This window comes from Moschus berezovskii, chromosome 11, assembly GCF_049115385.1.
Source record: "Moschus berezovskii isolate FMDL1 chromosome 11, NW_MosBer_1.0, whole genome shotgun sequence".
NCBI classification, from domain to species: Eukaryota; Metazoa; Chordata; class Mammalia; order Artiodactyla; family Moschidae; genus Moschus; species Moschus berezovskii.
Genome location: NC_142470.1, coordinates 47,324,249 through 47,339,884, shown reverse-complemented (window position 1 = coordinate 47,339,884; position 15,636 = coordinate 47,324,249). Strand labels below are relative to the sequence as shown.

The 15,636-nt window shown below is 37.8% G+C and overlaps 1 protein-coding gene across 5 annotated transcripts in view; it reads right to left on the bottom strand.

The window, feature by feature from the left end:
- The window catches only part of USP34 (ubiquitin specific peptidase 34), a 227,615-nt gene that overhangs the window by 159,954 nt on the left and 52,025 nt on the right, over window positions 1–15,636 (bottom strand). For all 5 annotated transcript variants that reach the window (XR_016038579.1, XM_055399249.2, XM_055399252.2 and 2 more), the window contains exons 4-5: window positions 8,817–8,867; window positions 8,508–8,657 (exon numbers count right to left, since the gene is read on the bottom strand). Coding sequence is in view for 4 of the 5 variants with exons in the window: in XM_055399249.2 (XP_055255224.2) it covers window positions 8,508–8,657; window positions 8,817–8,867 (201 nt within the window). In the remaining variant the exon portion in view is untranslated. The remainder of the gene's footprint in view (window positions 1–8,507; window positions 8,658–8,816; window positions 8,868–15,636) is intronic.

Here is a 15,636-nt window from a genome sequence, read left to right as displayed (position 1 = left end):
ATTTCACTCTCCAATCCTGGAGATATCTGGCTCTAAGTGAGTGGCCAAACCATCTTCATTATCCAGGTGATTAAGACTTCTTGCATAGTTCTATGTATTCTTGCCTCCTCTTATCTCTTCTGCTTCTGATAGATCCTTACCATTTCTATCCTTTATTAGGCCCATCCTTGCATGAAATGTACCCTTGGTATCTCCAATTTTCTTGAAGTGATCTCTAGTTTCTCCCATCTAATTGTTTTCCTCTCTTTCCTTGCATTGTTCCCTTAAGAAGGCCTTCTCATCTCCTCTGGCCATTCTCTGGAACCCTGCATTCAGTTGGGTATATCTTTCCCTTTCTCTCTTGCTTTTGCTTCTTTCCTAAGCTATTTGTAAAGCCTCCTCAAACAGACAAATAGCCTTCCTGCATTTCTCTTTGGGATGGTTTTGGTCACTGCCTGCTGTACAATGTTACAAACCTCCATCCATAGTTCTTCAGGCACTCTATCACATCTACTCCCTTGAATCTATCTGTCACCTCAACTGTATAATCACAAAGAATTTGATTTAGGTCATACCTCAACAATCTAGGGATTTTCCCCACTCTCTTCAATTTAAGCCTGAATTTTATAAGGAATCCATGATCTGAGCCACAGTCAGCTCCAGATCTTGTGTTTGCTGACTGTAGTGAGCTTCTCTATTTTTGGCTGCAAATAACAAAATCAAATTTCAGTACTGACCATTTGGTGATGTCCATATGTAGAGTCTCTTGGATTGTTGGAAAAGGGTTTTTGCTATGACCAGCACGTTCTCTTGACAAAAACTCAGCCTCTGCCCTGTTCATTTTGTATTCCAAGGCCAAACTTGCCTGTTAAACTCCTGACTTCCTACTTTTAATCCTACTTCCTAATCCCTATGATAAAAAGGACACCTTTTTTTGGTGTGTGTTCCAAAAGGTCTTGTAGGTCTTCACAGAACCAGCCAACTTCAATTTCTTCAGCATCAGTAGCTGTGGTACAGACTTGGATTCCTGTGATGTTGAATGGTTTGCCTTTGAAACAAACAGACCATTCTGTCATTTTTGAGACTGCAACCAAGTATTGAATTTTGGACTCTTACTGACTATGAGGGTTATTCCATTTCTTTCAATAGATTCTTACCTACAGCAGTAGATATAATGGTAGATATAATGGTCATCTGAATAAATTTAACCATTCCCATCCATTTCAGTTCACTAATTCCTAAGACGTCAATGTTCGATCTTGTCAATTCCTCCTTGACCACATCCAATTTACCTTAATTCATGGACCTAACATTCCAGGTTCCTACACAATACACTTCTTCATGGCATCAGACTTTAACCACCAGGTGCATCCACAACTGAGCATCATTTCTACTTTGACTTAACCCCTTCATTCTTTCTGAGCTCTTAGTTAACTGTCCTTCACTCTTCCCCAAGAGCATATTGGATATTCTAACCTAGGGGGCTCAGCTTCCAGTGTCATATCTTTTTGCCTTTTCATACTGTTCATGGGGTTCTCCAGGCAAGAATACTGGAGTGGATTCCCATTTCCTCCTCCAATGGACCACATTTTCTTTGAACCCTTCACTATGATCCATCCATCTTGGGTGGCCCTGCATAGTGTGGCTCATAACTTCACTGATTTACACAAGCCCCTTTGCCACAAGACTATGATCCATTAAGAGTGTGTGTGTGTATGATTTTTTTTGGATTCCATGTATGAGTGATATCATACAGAATTTGTCTTTCTCTGCCTGACTTTCTTCACTATGTATGATAATGTCTGGGTCCATTGCTATATTGCTACTGCTACAGCAACATGGCAATGGACCCAGACATTATCATACATAGTGAAGAAAGTCAGGAAGAGAAAGACAAATTCTGTATGATATCACTCATACATGGAATCCAAAAAAATAATACAAATTAACTTCTGTACAAAATAGAACACTTATGGTTACCAAAGGGAAAGGTGAGAGGGAGGGATAAATTGAGAGTATGAAATTAACATCTACTTCAGCTTCATTGACTTCGTGAAAGCCTTTGACTATGTGGATCACAACAAACTGTGGAAAGTTCTTTAAGAGATAGGAATACCAGACAACATTATCTGTTTCCTAAGAAATCTGTATGTGGGTCAAAAAGCAATAGCTAGACTCTTACATGGAACAACTGATTCGTTGAAAATTAGGAAAGGAGTACCAAAAGGCTGTATATTGTCTATTTATGCAACTTCTATGCAGAATACATCATGCAAAATGCCAGGCTGGATGAATCACAAGCTGGAATCAAGATTGCCAGAAGAGGTACCAACATCCTCAGATATGTAGATGATACCACCCTAATGGCAGACTGTGAGGAGGAACTAAAGAGCCTCTTGATCAAGGTGAAAGAGGAGAGTGAAAAAGCTGGGTTAAAACTCAACATTTAAAAAAACTAAGATCATGGCATCTGGTCCCATCACTTCATGCAAATAGAAAGGGAAACTGTGAAAGCAGTGAAACTTTATCTTGGGGGGCTCCAAATCACTGCAGACTGTGACTGCAGCCATGAAATCAAAAAATGCTTCCTCCTTGGAAGGAAAGCTGTGACAAACCTAGACAGCATATTAAAAAGCAAAGATATCACTTTGCTGACAAAGGTTTGCATAGTCAAAGCTATGGTTTTTCCAGCAGTCATGTACAGATATGAGAGCTGGACCATAAGGAAGTCTGAGCACCAAAGAACGGACATGAATTTGAGCAAATTCTGGGACACAGTGAAGGACAGGGAAGGCTGGCATACTGCTGTCCATGGGGTCACAAAGAGACACAGTTGCTCAGACACGATTGAGCAACTGAACTACAATGAGATTAACAGATACATACCACACCTTAGATATAAATAAGGGCTTATAAACAATAAGGGCTTCCCTGGTGGCTCAGTGGCAAAGACTCTGCCTGCCAATGAAGAAGACATGGGTTAGATCTCTGGTCTAGGAAGATCCCACATGCTGGAGAGCAACTAAGCAAGCCCTTGTGTCACAACTACTGAGCCCACGTTCCACTGCAGCCCACTCACCCTGGAGCCTGTGTTTCAGAACAAGAGAACACATCACAACGAGAAGCCAGCCCCAACTCATTGCAAATGCAGAAAAGTGCATGCAACAACGAAGACCTGGCACAGCCAAAAATATCAATAAACAAAAATTTTTTAAAATAAACAAGGATTCACTATATAGCACATGGACTATGTTCAGGATCTTGTACTAACCTATAGTGAAAATGAAGCTGTATACCTAAAACTAATATAATATTGTAAATCAACTACTGGTTGTTTCATTTGCTAAGTTGTGTCTGACTCTTTGTGACCCCATGGACTGTAGCCCCCCAGGCTCCTGTCCATGGAATTTTTCAGGCAAGAATACTCGAGTGGGTTGCCATTTCCTTCTCTGGGAGGTCTTCTCGGCCTAGGGATCAAATCCACTACTACTGCTCCGTCTCCTGCATTACAGATGAACTCTTTACCACTGAGCCAGTTATATTAAAAATAATCATCGTTAAAAGATACAAGAGAATGGAAAGCAAAACCAGAGTTGAAGAAGGTATTATTAATCCATGGATGTCAGGCAAAAGACTTGTATAAAAAACATATTAAGGGATCTCCATATATCAGTAAGGAAAAGGCAAACAATTTGATTTTTTAAATGAATTTAATAAGCCTGAACTGACACTTCTCAAAAAATATTCAAATGGCTAATAGCCCATGAAATTGTGTTCAATTTCTTTAGTCATTTAAAAATAGAAAAGGAGACCATAATGAGACACCACTATTCATCCATCAGGAGTAAGAACACTAGATGTTTGCTTGGATATGGAGCAATGGGAAACCTCATTCCTGGTAGGAGTATAAACTAATACAATCACCTAGGGAAACCTTAACATTAATGTGTAAGACTGATTTTATGCATAACTTGTCATCAACAAATTCCACTACTAGATATGTATCAAAATAAAACACATGCACATATGCACCAAAAGACATGTAAGAGGTTGCTGACACCACATAACTCTTAATAATCTAAATGTCCAACACCAATAAAACAGATCAATGGAAGTGTATTTTAAAGGAGTATTATGCAACAATGAAATTGAGCTACTTCAGCTATATGCAATTTTAAATAAAACTAGCCATGAAAGATGCATTATGTGTGATTTCACATACATGGTTCGGTTCAGTTCAACCACTCAGTTACGTCCGACTCTTTGTGACCCTATGCATTGCAACACGTCAGGCTTCCCTTCACATCACCAATTCCCAGAGCTTGATCAAACTCATGTCAATCGTGTCGGTGATGCCATCCAAGCATCTCATCTTCTGCCTATAATTTTTCCCAGCACCAAGGTCTTTTCAAATGAGTCAGTTCTTCACATCAGCTGGCCAAAGTATTGGGGTTTCAGCTTCAGCATCGGTCCTTCCAATGAAGATTCAGTACTGATTTCCTTTAGGATTGACTGGTTTGATTTCCTTGCAGTCCAAGGGACTCTCAAGAGTCTTCTCCAACATCACAGTTCAAAAGCATCAATTCTTTGGCGCTCAGCTTTCTTTATAGTCCAACTCTCTCATCCATACATGAAGTGAAGTGCAATGAAAGTCGCTCAGTCGTGTCCAACTCTTTGCAACCCCATGGACTATAAAGCCCATGGAATTCTCCAGGCCAGAATCCTGGAGTGGGTAGCCTTTCCCTTCTCCAGGGGATCATCCCAACCCAGAGATCGAACCCAGCTCTCCTGCACTGCAGGAGAATTCTTTACCAGCTGAGCCACAAGGGAAGCCCTTACATGACTACAAGTCATCCATACATGACTAATGGAAAAACCAAAGCCTTGACTAGTCGGACTTTTGTCAGCGAAGTAATGTCTCTGCTTTTTAATATTCTATCTAGGATGGTCATAGCTTTTCTTCCAAGAAGCAAGCGTCTTTTAATTTTATGGCTGCAGTCACCATCTGCAGTGATTTTGGAGCCCCAAAAAATAAAGTCTGTCACTGTTTCCATTGTTTCCTCATCTATTTGCCATGAAGTGATGGGACCAGATGCCATAATCTTAGTTTTTTGAGTGTTGAGTTTTAAGCCAACTTTTCACTCTCCTCTTTCACTTTCATCAAGAGGCTCTTTAGTTCTTCTTCACTTTCTGCCATAAGGGTGGTGTCATCTGCGTATCTGAGGTTACTGGTATTTTTCCCGGCAATCATGGTTAACCATACATAGTTAACAAGGTACCAAACTAAATTATAGTATTTAAGGCTATAAGCTTAAGTAATAAAACAGTAAAGAAAAGCAAGAAATAAAAATATGAATTATGTTTACCTTTAAGTGCAAAGAGATGGGATAGTGACTTAGAGGAATCATAAAGAAAGCTTCCGCGGAGTTAAGTGTTTTGTTTCTTGGCATAGTAGTGGTTAGAAGGGTTGTGATTAGAAGGGGTATTCACTTTGATAAATCATAAACCTTATTCTGTGCACTCTTCTGTTTGAATGTCTATTTCAAATTTTTTTAAAAGGTTAACACATTCAATTATATACAAGATACATTAGAGACAGTGAAAATGAAAATAGGTACAGTGATACCTTTTATTTGCAGATAAAGACATCAATGAATAAAAATGTAAATAAAAATGACAAGGGAAAATGCCAACATTGCAAAGAAATTTTTAATAGAAAGAGCTACCATTTGCTGATCCCTTAATATTCTCATTCTGATAGATGAAAAAAGTGAAATTTATAATGTAATCAAAATTAAATAGTACATCAATAAAAGTGGGCTTCCCTGGTTGCTCAGTGGTAAAGAATCCGCCTGCCAATGCGTGAGACACAGGTTCGATCCTGGGTCCAGGAAGATCCCACATGCTGTGGAGCAACTGAGCCCGTGTGTCAAGAGAAACCACTGCAATGAGAAGTATGGGAACTGCAACTGAAGAGTAGCCTCCACTCTCCACAGTTAAAGAAAAGCCCACACAGCAACAGAGACCCAACACAGCCAAAAAATAAGCAAATAAATTTTTAAAATAAATAAAAAGTATTAAATAATATTAAACAAACAATACCAAAAAGATAGTACAACAGAACTACAATTTAAGCCCAGAATTATTTCTCTGTAAAATCTACATTCTTTAATACTACTAAAATGCAAAACATTATAAGAATCAAATTTTATACACTATTAATCATATAATATAGGTCCTTTTTCTTTCCTTACTGTTAGTGCAGCCAGAAATAAATGAATAAATAAATGGCACATAAAGAAACCACCAGGGTTTATAGTTTACAATGCTCCACTAAAGGAAAACTACTCCACTCTAAATCAATTTGTATGTAACTAGAAAATTCTGAAATTTAAAGGCCTAAAAAGGGATGTCCATTTCAATTGCTTAAACTGATCACTAAGTGCCTTCATATAAACTTCAGGCAGAGTAGTCAAAACCCCAAGGAAGGTCAGGAATCATGCCAAAACTCATACTGCTTTAAATGTCCAAACTCTGAAAAAAATTAAATACAGGATCTGCAGAAAACTTAAATACCAAAAAAACCCCAGCAATTTAATCTCTTAATTGCGCCAAAGTATTAACCGTATTTGAAAAAACAGAATGAAAAGAGCAAAATCAAAAAAATATTTTTTATGAGGAAATGGTGCCAAATGATAGTTACCCAATCAAGTTATAAAATCTTTGGTTGGAAAGTACAATATGTTAAACTCTCAGAAAAAAAACACATCATTTTAGTATCCAAACAATTACATTATTAATTAAAACAGTATGACTAATTTTAACTTTGGTTTAATGGTCTCAGTTGAGCTAAGAGATAACGTTATGCAAATTGACAACAGCCAATAGTTAGCAGGCACAAAAGGCTGGGAACAGAAAACTGAAACAGAATCCAAACTTTTTCTCTAGTAAAGGATTCCTTTTCAAGACAGAGTAATAAATTAGTCTTTAATAAGGCTTCTGTAATAGACTTTAACCAAGAATTAGTAACATTAATTCAAGAAATAAACTTAATACAGGTAATAAACCTAAGGAAAACTGTTGATAAATTATTTTGTGAATTTTCTATTTCAAACTCAGTTATATACCTTATCTAAATTTATTACAGCTTAAAATTAAAATGTCAACACAGGATTCACTCAAAAATTTATTTTTTCCTTTTTCTACCAAAGGAATCCAAAATGAATAGAACTTCCTTTCAAACAAAGTCAATCAGACTAATAGAATTAAGTGTTAATAACAGCTACAATATATAACAGCTATCAGTAACTAAGTACTTACTATTTATCAAGTACTGTTAATAAGAATTTAAAATCTATATTAAAACTTCACCATCATCTTTAAAGGCAGATAACCATACTTATCATTCCCATTCTACAAATTAAAAAATTGAAGCTCAGATTCAGAATTCAAACACAATTGTTAATCCAAATGCCAACCATGAGTTCAAAGCATAATCCTAACCTAAAAAGCTACATTGCCGTTACAGGTAGTATTTTCAACCTACCCAAGGAACCAAGGAATCTGGGGACTAAAAATGGTTCAAATATGGAAATCCAGGTATTCAAAACATTTTAGAAAGTCAGTGTCCTTTCCAGTGTATTTTTACACTGGAAACAATGAAACAAAGTTATTTTGTTGGGTCTTTTTTTCACCTTGTATTTTTATTTTATATACACACTTGAAATATTTCACAGTAGTTATTACTTATGATGAGTGAGTTAACACAAGAATTCTGGTATTGGCAAAGTTAGATTTAAGTTTTACTGTACCATTTATTTTTAATGATAAACAGAATAAAAGGTTATTTCAGGTTAAATGTTAATATACAGACAATAAATATTTCTCTGTTTCCACACATACTGTGTGCTTCACAGTAACTGACATTAATATACAAAAGAATTACCTTCTTTACAAAGGTAAAAAGAAATGTGAACTTTTTACCTGTAATACAGACGGAAGTCAGACACATAATAAAGCCCTGGGCTAGGCTAACCATTATTTAAGAAACCAAAAACCCTAAAAAGTCAAAAACTGCCAGTACAAAATTCCACACAGGGAAAGCTAAAAGTCAGCATAAGACTGTGCAAATCTATCCATCTTATCTTTCAAACAAAAGAGGTGTATAAATTTACATTTTTTACTTAAATTCATTAATTTTTTCTGGCCATGCCACACAGCTTGTGAGATCTTACTTCTCTGACCAGGAATTGAACCCAGGCCATGCAGTGAAAGCACTAAGTCATAACCACTGATACAAAGTCTAATTTTACTTCAGTGAAGAACGGAAAAAAAAAAAGATTTCTATACCCAACTTTTTCAAAGTATAATCCAGAAAAAAAAAAAGAGTATTGTACATAACAAATCACTCATAACCTTTTTCTGGACATAAAAATGCATGTTATTAATACAATAGGCTTTGTTCCCAAGATTAAAATCAATAATCAATAAGCAACTAAAATCAGTAATCAATTTCAAACAATACTTACATTAGACACAACTGTAATAAAGGCATGTGCTATCAGAAATGGTAAAGTTTCAGGAGTTCCATATTCAAAGCAGTCCTTCATAAGAGAAAGGCCATTTTTCCCACAAAACAAACATACATAACGAAGCAAATGCAATGGTACTTCTACATCCTGAAGGAAAAAATGAAAATTATTTTCAAACTTATCTGGGGTAATTTTCTTTTTATCACCAGTACTGGAAAGATACTGGTCAGACATAAACTCAGACATATATGAACAAATTAATAAAGATCTCCATAAATCTAAAAATGAAAAAAGATAAACACTTACATTCATATCACAGAATGCCCCTAAAATGTTGCTTTCTTGGGTTGATATATCCTGATTAAGAAGAAGAAAAAAAAAGGTAAATGCAATTGCATCACACTATCACATGACCATCTTTTAAAACTACAATTTTTTAAAAATCAATTTTATAAAAACTCAGATTTTACAACTACTACTCTTCATGAAAAGTAGTATTCAAACGGAAGTTAATATGATTCAATTCTAAAGTATATTTTAACTCTTTTCCAAAGAAATCGTTCTATACTACATGCTATAAATCATTTTGCATTCTTAAACAAAAACCTTTCCTTGAATAATTGGAGTAATTTTTTATACATGGTTAGTTAAGTGAACAGTACGAAAAGGCAAAATGGTAGGATACGGAAAGAGGAACTCCCCAGGTCGGTAGGTGCCCAGTATGCTACAGAGATCAGTGGAGAAATAACTCCAGAAAGAATGAAGGGATGGAGCCAAAGCAAAAACAATACCCATTGTGGACGGGACTGGTGATAGAAGCAAGGTCTGATGCTGTAAAGAGCAATATTGCATAGGAACCTGGAATGTCAGGTTCATGAATCAAGGCAAATTGGAAGTGGTCAAACAGGAGATGGCAAGAGGGAAGGTCGACATTCTAGGAATCAGAGAACTAAAATGGACTGGAATGGGTGAATTTAACTCAGATGACCATTATATCTACTACTGTAGGCATGATTCCCTTAGAAGAAATGAAGTAGCCATCATGGTCAACAAGAGTCCGAAATGCCGTACTTGGATGCAATCTCAAAAACGACAGAATGATCTCTGTTCTTTTCCAAGGTAAACCATTCGATATCATGGTAATCCAAGCCTATGCCCCAATCAGTAACACTCAAGAAGCTGAAGTTGAACGGTTCTATGAACACCTACAAGACCTTTTTGAACTAACACCCAAAAAAGATGTCCTTTTCATTATAGGGGACTGGAGTGCAAAAGTAGGAAGTCAAGAAACACCTGGAGTAACAGGCAAATTTGGCCTTGGAGCAGGAAATGAAGCAGGGCAAAGGCTAATAGAGTTTTGTCAACAGAATGCACTAGTCATAGCAAACACCCTCTTCCAACAACACAAGAGAAGACTCTACACATGGACATCAGCAGATGACCAACACCGAAATCCGATTGATTATATTCTTTGCAGCCAAAGATGGAGAAGCTCTATACAGTCAGCAAAAACAAGACCAGAAGCTGACTGTGGCTCAGATCATGAACTCCTTATTGCCAAATTCAGACTTAAATTGAAGAAAGTAGGGAAAACCACTAGACCATTCAGGTATGACCTAAATCAAATCCCTTATGATTATACAGTGGAAGTGAGAAATAGATTTAAGGGACTAGATCTGATAGAGTGCCTGATGAACTACGGACAGAGGTTTGTGACACTGTACAAGAGACAGATCAAGACCATCCCCATGGAAAAGAAATGCAGAAAAGCAAAACTGCCCTCTAAGGAGGCCTTACAAATAGCTGTGAAAAGAAGAGAAGCGAAAAACAAAGAAGAAAAGGAAAGATATAAGCATTTGAATGCAGAGTTCCAAAGAATAGCAAGGAGAGATAAGAAAGCCTTCCTCAGCAATCAATGAAAAGAAAGAGGAAAACAACAGAATGGGAAAGACTAGAGATCTCTTCAAGAAAATGAGAGATACCAAGGGAACATTTCAAGCAAAGATGAGCTCGATAAAGGAGAGAAATGGTATGGACCTAACAGAAGCAGAAGATATTAAGAAGAGGTGGCAAGAATACACAGAACTGTACAAAAAGAGCTTCACGACCCAGATAATCAAGATGGTGTGATCACACCTAGAGCCAGACATTCTGGAATGTGAAATCAAGGGGGACTTGGAAAGCATCACTACGAACAAAGCTAGTGGAGGGGATGGAATTCCAGTGGAGCTATTTCAAATCCTGAAAGATGATGCTGTGAAAGTGCTGCACTCAATATGCCAGCGCATTTGGAAAACTCAGCAGTGGCCACAGGACTGGAGAAGGTCAGTTTTCATTCCAATCCCAAAGAAAGACAATGCCAAAGAATGCTCAAACTACCGCACAATTGCACTCATCACACACGCTAGTAAAGTCATGCTCAAAATTCTCCAAGCCAGGCTTCAGCAACACATAACGTGAACTTCCAGATGTTCAAGCTGGTTTTAAAAAAGGCAGAGGAACCAGAGATCAATTGCCAACATTCGCTGGTCATGAAAAAGCAAGAGAGTTCCAGAAAAACATCTATATCTGCTTTATTGACAATGCCAAAGCCTCTGACTGTATGGATCACAATAAACTGTGGAAAATTCTGAAAGAGATGGGAATACCAAACCACCTGACCTGCCTCTTAAGAAACCTGTATGCAGGTCAGGAAGAAACAGTTAGAACTGGACATGGAACAACAGACTGGTTCTAAATAGTAAAAGGAGTACGTCAAGGCTGTTTATTATCACCCTGCTTATTTAACTTATATTCAGAGTACATCATGAGAAACACTGGGCTGGAAGAAGCACAAGTTGGGATCAAGACTGCCGAGAGACATATCAATAACCTCAGATATGCAGATGACACCACCCTGATGGCAGAAAGTGAAGAGGAACTTGATGTGAAAAGCCTCTTGATGAAAGTGAAAGAGGAGAGTGAAAAAGTTGGCTTAAAGCTCAACATTCAGAAAACTAAGATCATGGCATCTGGTCCCATCACTTCATGGCAAATAGACATGGAAACAGTGTCAAACTTTATTTTTTTGGGCTCCAAAATCACTGCAGATGCTGATTGCAGCCATGAAGTTAAAAGACGCTTACTTCTTGGAAGGAAAGTTATGACCAACATAAATAGCATATTAAAAAGCAGAGACATTACTTTGTCAACAAAGGTCCATCTAGTCAAGGCTATGGTTTTTCCTGTGGTCATGTATGGATGTGAGAGTTGGACTGTGAAGAAAGCTGACTGCCGAAGAATTGATGCTTTTGAACTGTGGTGCTGAAGAAGACTCTTGAGAGTCCCTTGGACTGTAAGGAGATCCAACCAGTCCATCCTAAAGGAGATCGGTCCTGGGTTTTCATTGGAAGGACTGATGCTAAAGCTGAAACTCCAATACTTTGGCCACCTCATGCGAAGAGCTGATTCACTGGAAAAGACTCTGATGCTTGGAGGGATTGGGGGCAGGAGGAGAAGGGGACGACAGAGGATGAGATGGCTGGATGGCAACACCGACTCGATGGACATGAGTTTGGGTAAACTCCGGGATTGGTGATGGACAGGGAGGCCTGGCACGCTGCGATTCATGGGGTCGCAAAGAGTCAGACACGACGAGCGACTGAACTCAATTTAGTTAAGTGGTTTTGAAACTGTAATTCTCTAGAGGTATACTCTAAAGTTTCACAAGGTGTCGCCACAAATTAAGATTTAAGCTATCTGAAAGCATCTCATCCACTGCTGGTGTGAATAAAAGCTGGTATGACCTTTCTGAATGATAATGTTGCAGTTACCTAAAAATATTTAAAATGTACATTCCCTTTGACCTAGCAGTTCATCTTTTGGTTATTTATCCTAAATAGCTAGTAAAGAATATTCATAATGATGCTCAAGCAAATTATTTATAACATCTCAAAATTAGAAACAACTTTAATATCCATCAATAGGATGGATAAATAAATGGTGACATAACCATCAAGGGTCTTATGCAGCCTTCAAAAATAATAAGGCAAAATGCCATGTGAGATGATCTTTTTGGAATGACAAAAATTTTCTCAAATTGAAATGTGGTAATTGTTATACAACTCCATAAATTTATGAAAATAATATATACTTTAAGCAATTAATTTTTAGGGTGATTAAAGTATATCTTTAAACTACTGTTAAATAAAGTGAATCCAAAAAAAGTGAATTCCATATGCACATGCATAAAAAGATAATATATTTGTTAAAAACAGAATTTATAAACATGATCTGATTTTCATAATTTTTTAATGCTTGAAAAAATCTGAACTAATTTCATAACAATTTTTTTTTGAGGAAAAGATGGAGAAATTGGAAGATTCAAAGCTTTTTAAACACTATTTTGTATACTCTGTGTTTTAGTCATACTGAACCTGCTACTTTCATAATCAGAAAGATATTACAGCTGAAAAGGCAGCTGCCAAAGGAACCTATACATTCATCGCTGTTACCCATTTTAAATATTTAAGTTCGACTGCTGAAATCAGGTTTGGAAACAACTGATTGAAAGTATACATAAAACTCTCAGAACACTGAAGAACAATCTAAAAAAGTTCTCAGAGAGATCAAGACACTTGTCAAAATAACTGTACCAAAGTACTCGCAAGCCTCTACTACCAGGGTCATGGCTAAAGTTTTAAGTTATTCTTAACAAAGCTTTTGTCTTTAAAAAAATTCAGAATAATAAGAACTCCTGTGGTATTACTAAACATAATTCATGGACCAGATGAACCATGCTGGAATATCAGATTGGAATAAGATTTCTAGAACCTATCATGGACCAAGCGAGAAATTCTCCTAACAGAATTCTATTCTGGTGTGCAGTGTTACTCATGGACTTGGTGGTGCTATAATCTCATTTTAAGTATTATGTAGAGTCAATATGGGTTAACAAAGTTAACAAAACTCCATATAGCCAAAGCAGTCATGTTCGGATGTGAGAGCTGGACCGTGAAAAGGCTGAGCACCAAAGAACTGACGCTTTTAAATTGTGGTGCTGGAAAAGACTCTTGAGAGTCCCTTGGACAGCAGGGAGATCAAACCAGTCAATCCTAAAGGAAATCAACCCTCCATATTCATTGGAAGGACTGATGCTGAAGCTTAACGGCCAATACTTTGGCCACCTGATGCCAACACCCAACCCGTTGGAAGAAACCCTGACGTTGGGAAAGACTGAAGGCAAAAGAAACACAGGGCAGCAGAGGATGAGATGGTTGGATAGCATCACCAATTCAATGGACATGAACTTGGGCGAACTTTCAGGAGATGGTGAAACACAGGGAGGCCTAGTGTGCTACAGTACATGGGGTCACAGAGCTGGACATGACTTGGTGACTGAATAACAACAGAGGGCATGACCTCTCTTCTCTCTGTAATTTTTATATTCATTTCACACTGAGAAAAAAACATTAGAGCACTAATTCATCTGCTAGAATTACCTATACTATTCAGGATTAGGAAAACAATGTTACTGGCCTCCACAAACTTTTTCTGTGAATTGCTGTTGCTCAGTTGCCCAGTCGTGTCTGACTCTTTGCAACCCCATGAACTACAGCATACCAGGCCTCTCTATCCCTCACCGTCTCCCACACTCAAATTTCACGTCCATTGAGATGGTGATGCCACCCAGCCACCTCATCATCCTCTGATGCCCTTTGCTCCTTCTGCCCTCAATCTTTCCCAGCCTCAGGGACTTTTCCAGTGAGTCAGCTATTCGCATCTTCTAACCAAAATACTGGAGTTTCAGCTTCAGCATCAAGTCCTTTCAACGAATGGACTTCAAGGGTTGATTTCCCTTAGGATTGACTGGTTTGATCTCCGCGCTGTCCAAGGGACTCACAGGAGTCTTCTCCAGCACCACAGTTTGAAGGCATCAAATCTTCAGTGCTCCGCCTTCTTCATGGTCCAGCTCTCTCAACTGTACGAGACAACTGGGAAGACCACAGCCTTGATTATACAGACCTTTGTCAATATAGTAATGTCTCTTCTTTTCAACACACTGTATAGGTTTGTCATAGCTTTCCTGCCAAGAAGCAAATGTCTTCTGATTTCACAGCTGCAGTCACCATCGGCAGTGATTTTAGAGCCCAAGAAGAGAAAATATGTCACTACTTCCACCTTTCCCCCCTCTATTTGCCATGAAGTAATGAGTCCTGGGTGTTCATTGGAAGGACTGATGTTGAAGCTGAAACTCCAATACTTTGGCCACCTCATGCAAAGAGCTGACTCACTGGAAAAGACTCATGCTGGGAGAGATTGGGGGCAGGAGAAGAAGGGGACGACAGAGAATGAGATGGCTGGATGGCATCACCAACTCGATGGACATGAGTTTAAGTGAACTCCGGGAGTTGGCGATGGACAGGGAGGCCTGGAGTGCTGTGATTCATGGGGTCGCAAAGAGTCAGACACGGCTGAGCGACTGAACTGAACTGAACTGAATGGGGCCAGATGCCATGATCCTAAGTTATTTTAATATTTAACTTTTTAGCCGGCTGTTTCACTCCCCTCCTTCACCCTCAGAATTATTACTTATTTTAAATGACTATGTCTTTCAAAATATTTTCAACTTTGACAGGAGAGAAAGAAGGATGCAGAGAGAAAGGGAGAAGGAAGAGAGACTCCAAGTTCCCATCTTATTCACTACTGACAATGAATTAAAATAGTTACAGTGATTAGTCCAAAACATTTGAGAAGCAATGCAGAATTAAGACCTGAATTATAGAATTCTCTCAGCAATACGCTATGTAAGCCTAACCAGAACTTTTAACCTCTCTAAGTCAGTTTTCTCTTATATGCAACAATATTTACTAAGTTTCTAAAGGTGTCAAAACACTAACATAGGAACACTGCATCTTCTCAGAGTCTTGATCAATTTGTTCCTCTTAAAAAAATAAAGTAAAAGGCCTTATCAGGAAAGGATGCATAGCACTGTATGAGGGAAGACTAGATGAACTACCTCCTTACAAAAGGTGAAATTAAACCATTAGTAAACTCTACAGTACTGCATAATATTAGCTTTATGACATCTGTATGTATATAGAAACACATACATATAATTTTATAATATATATGTGTACTACATCAA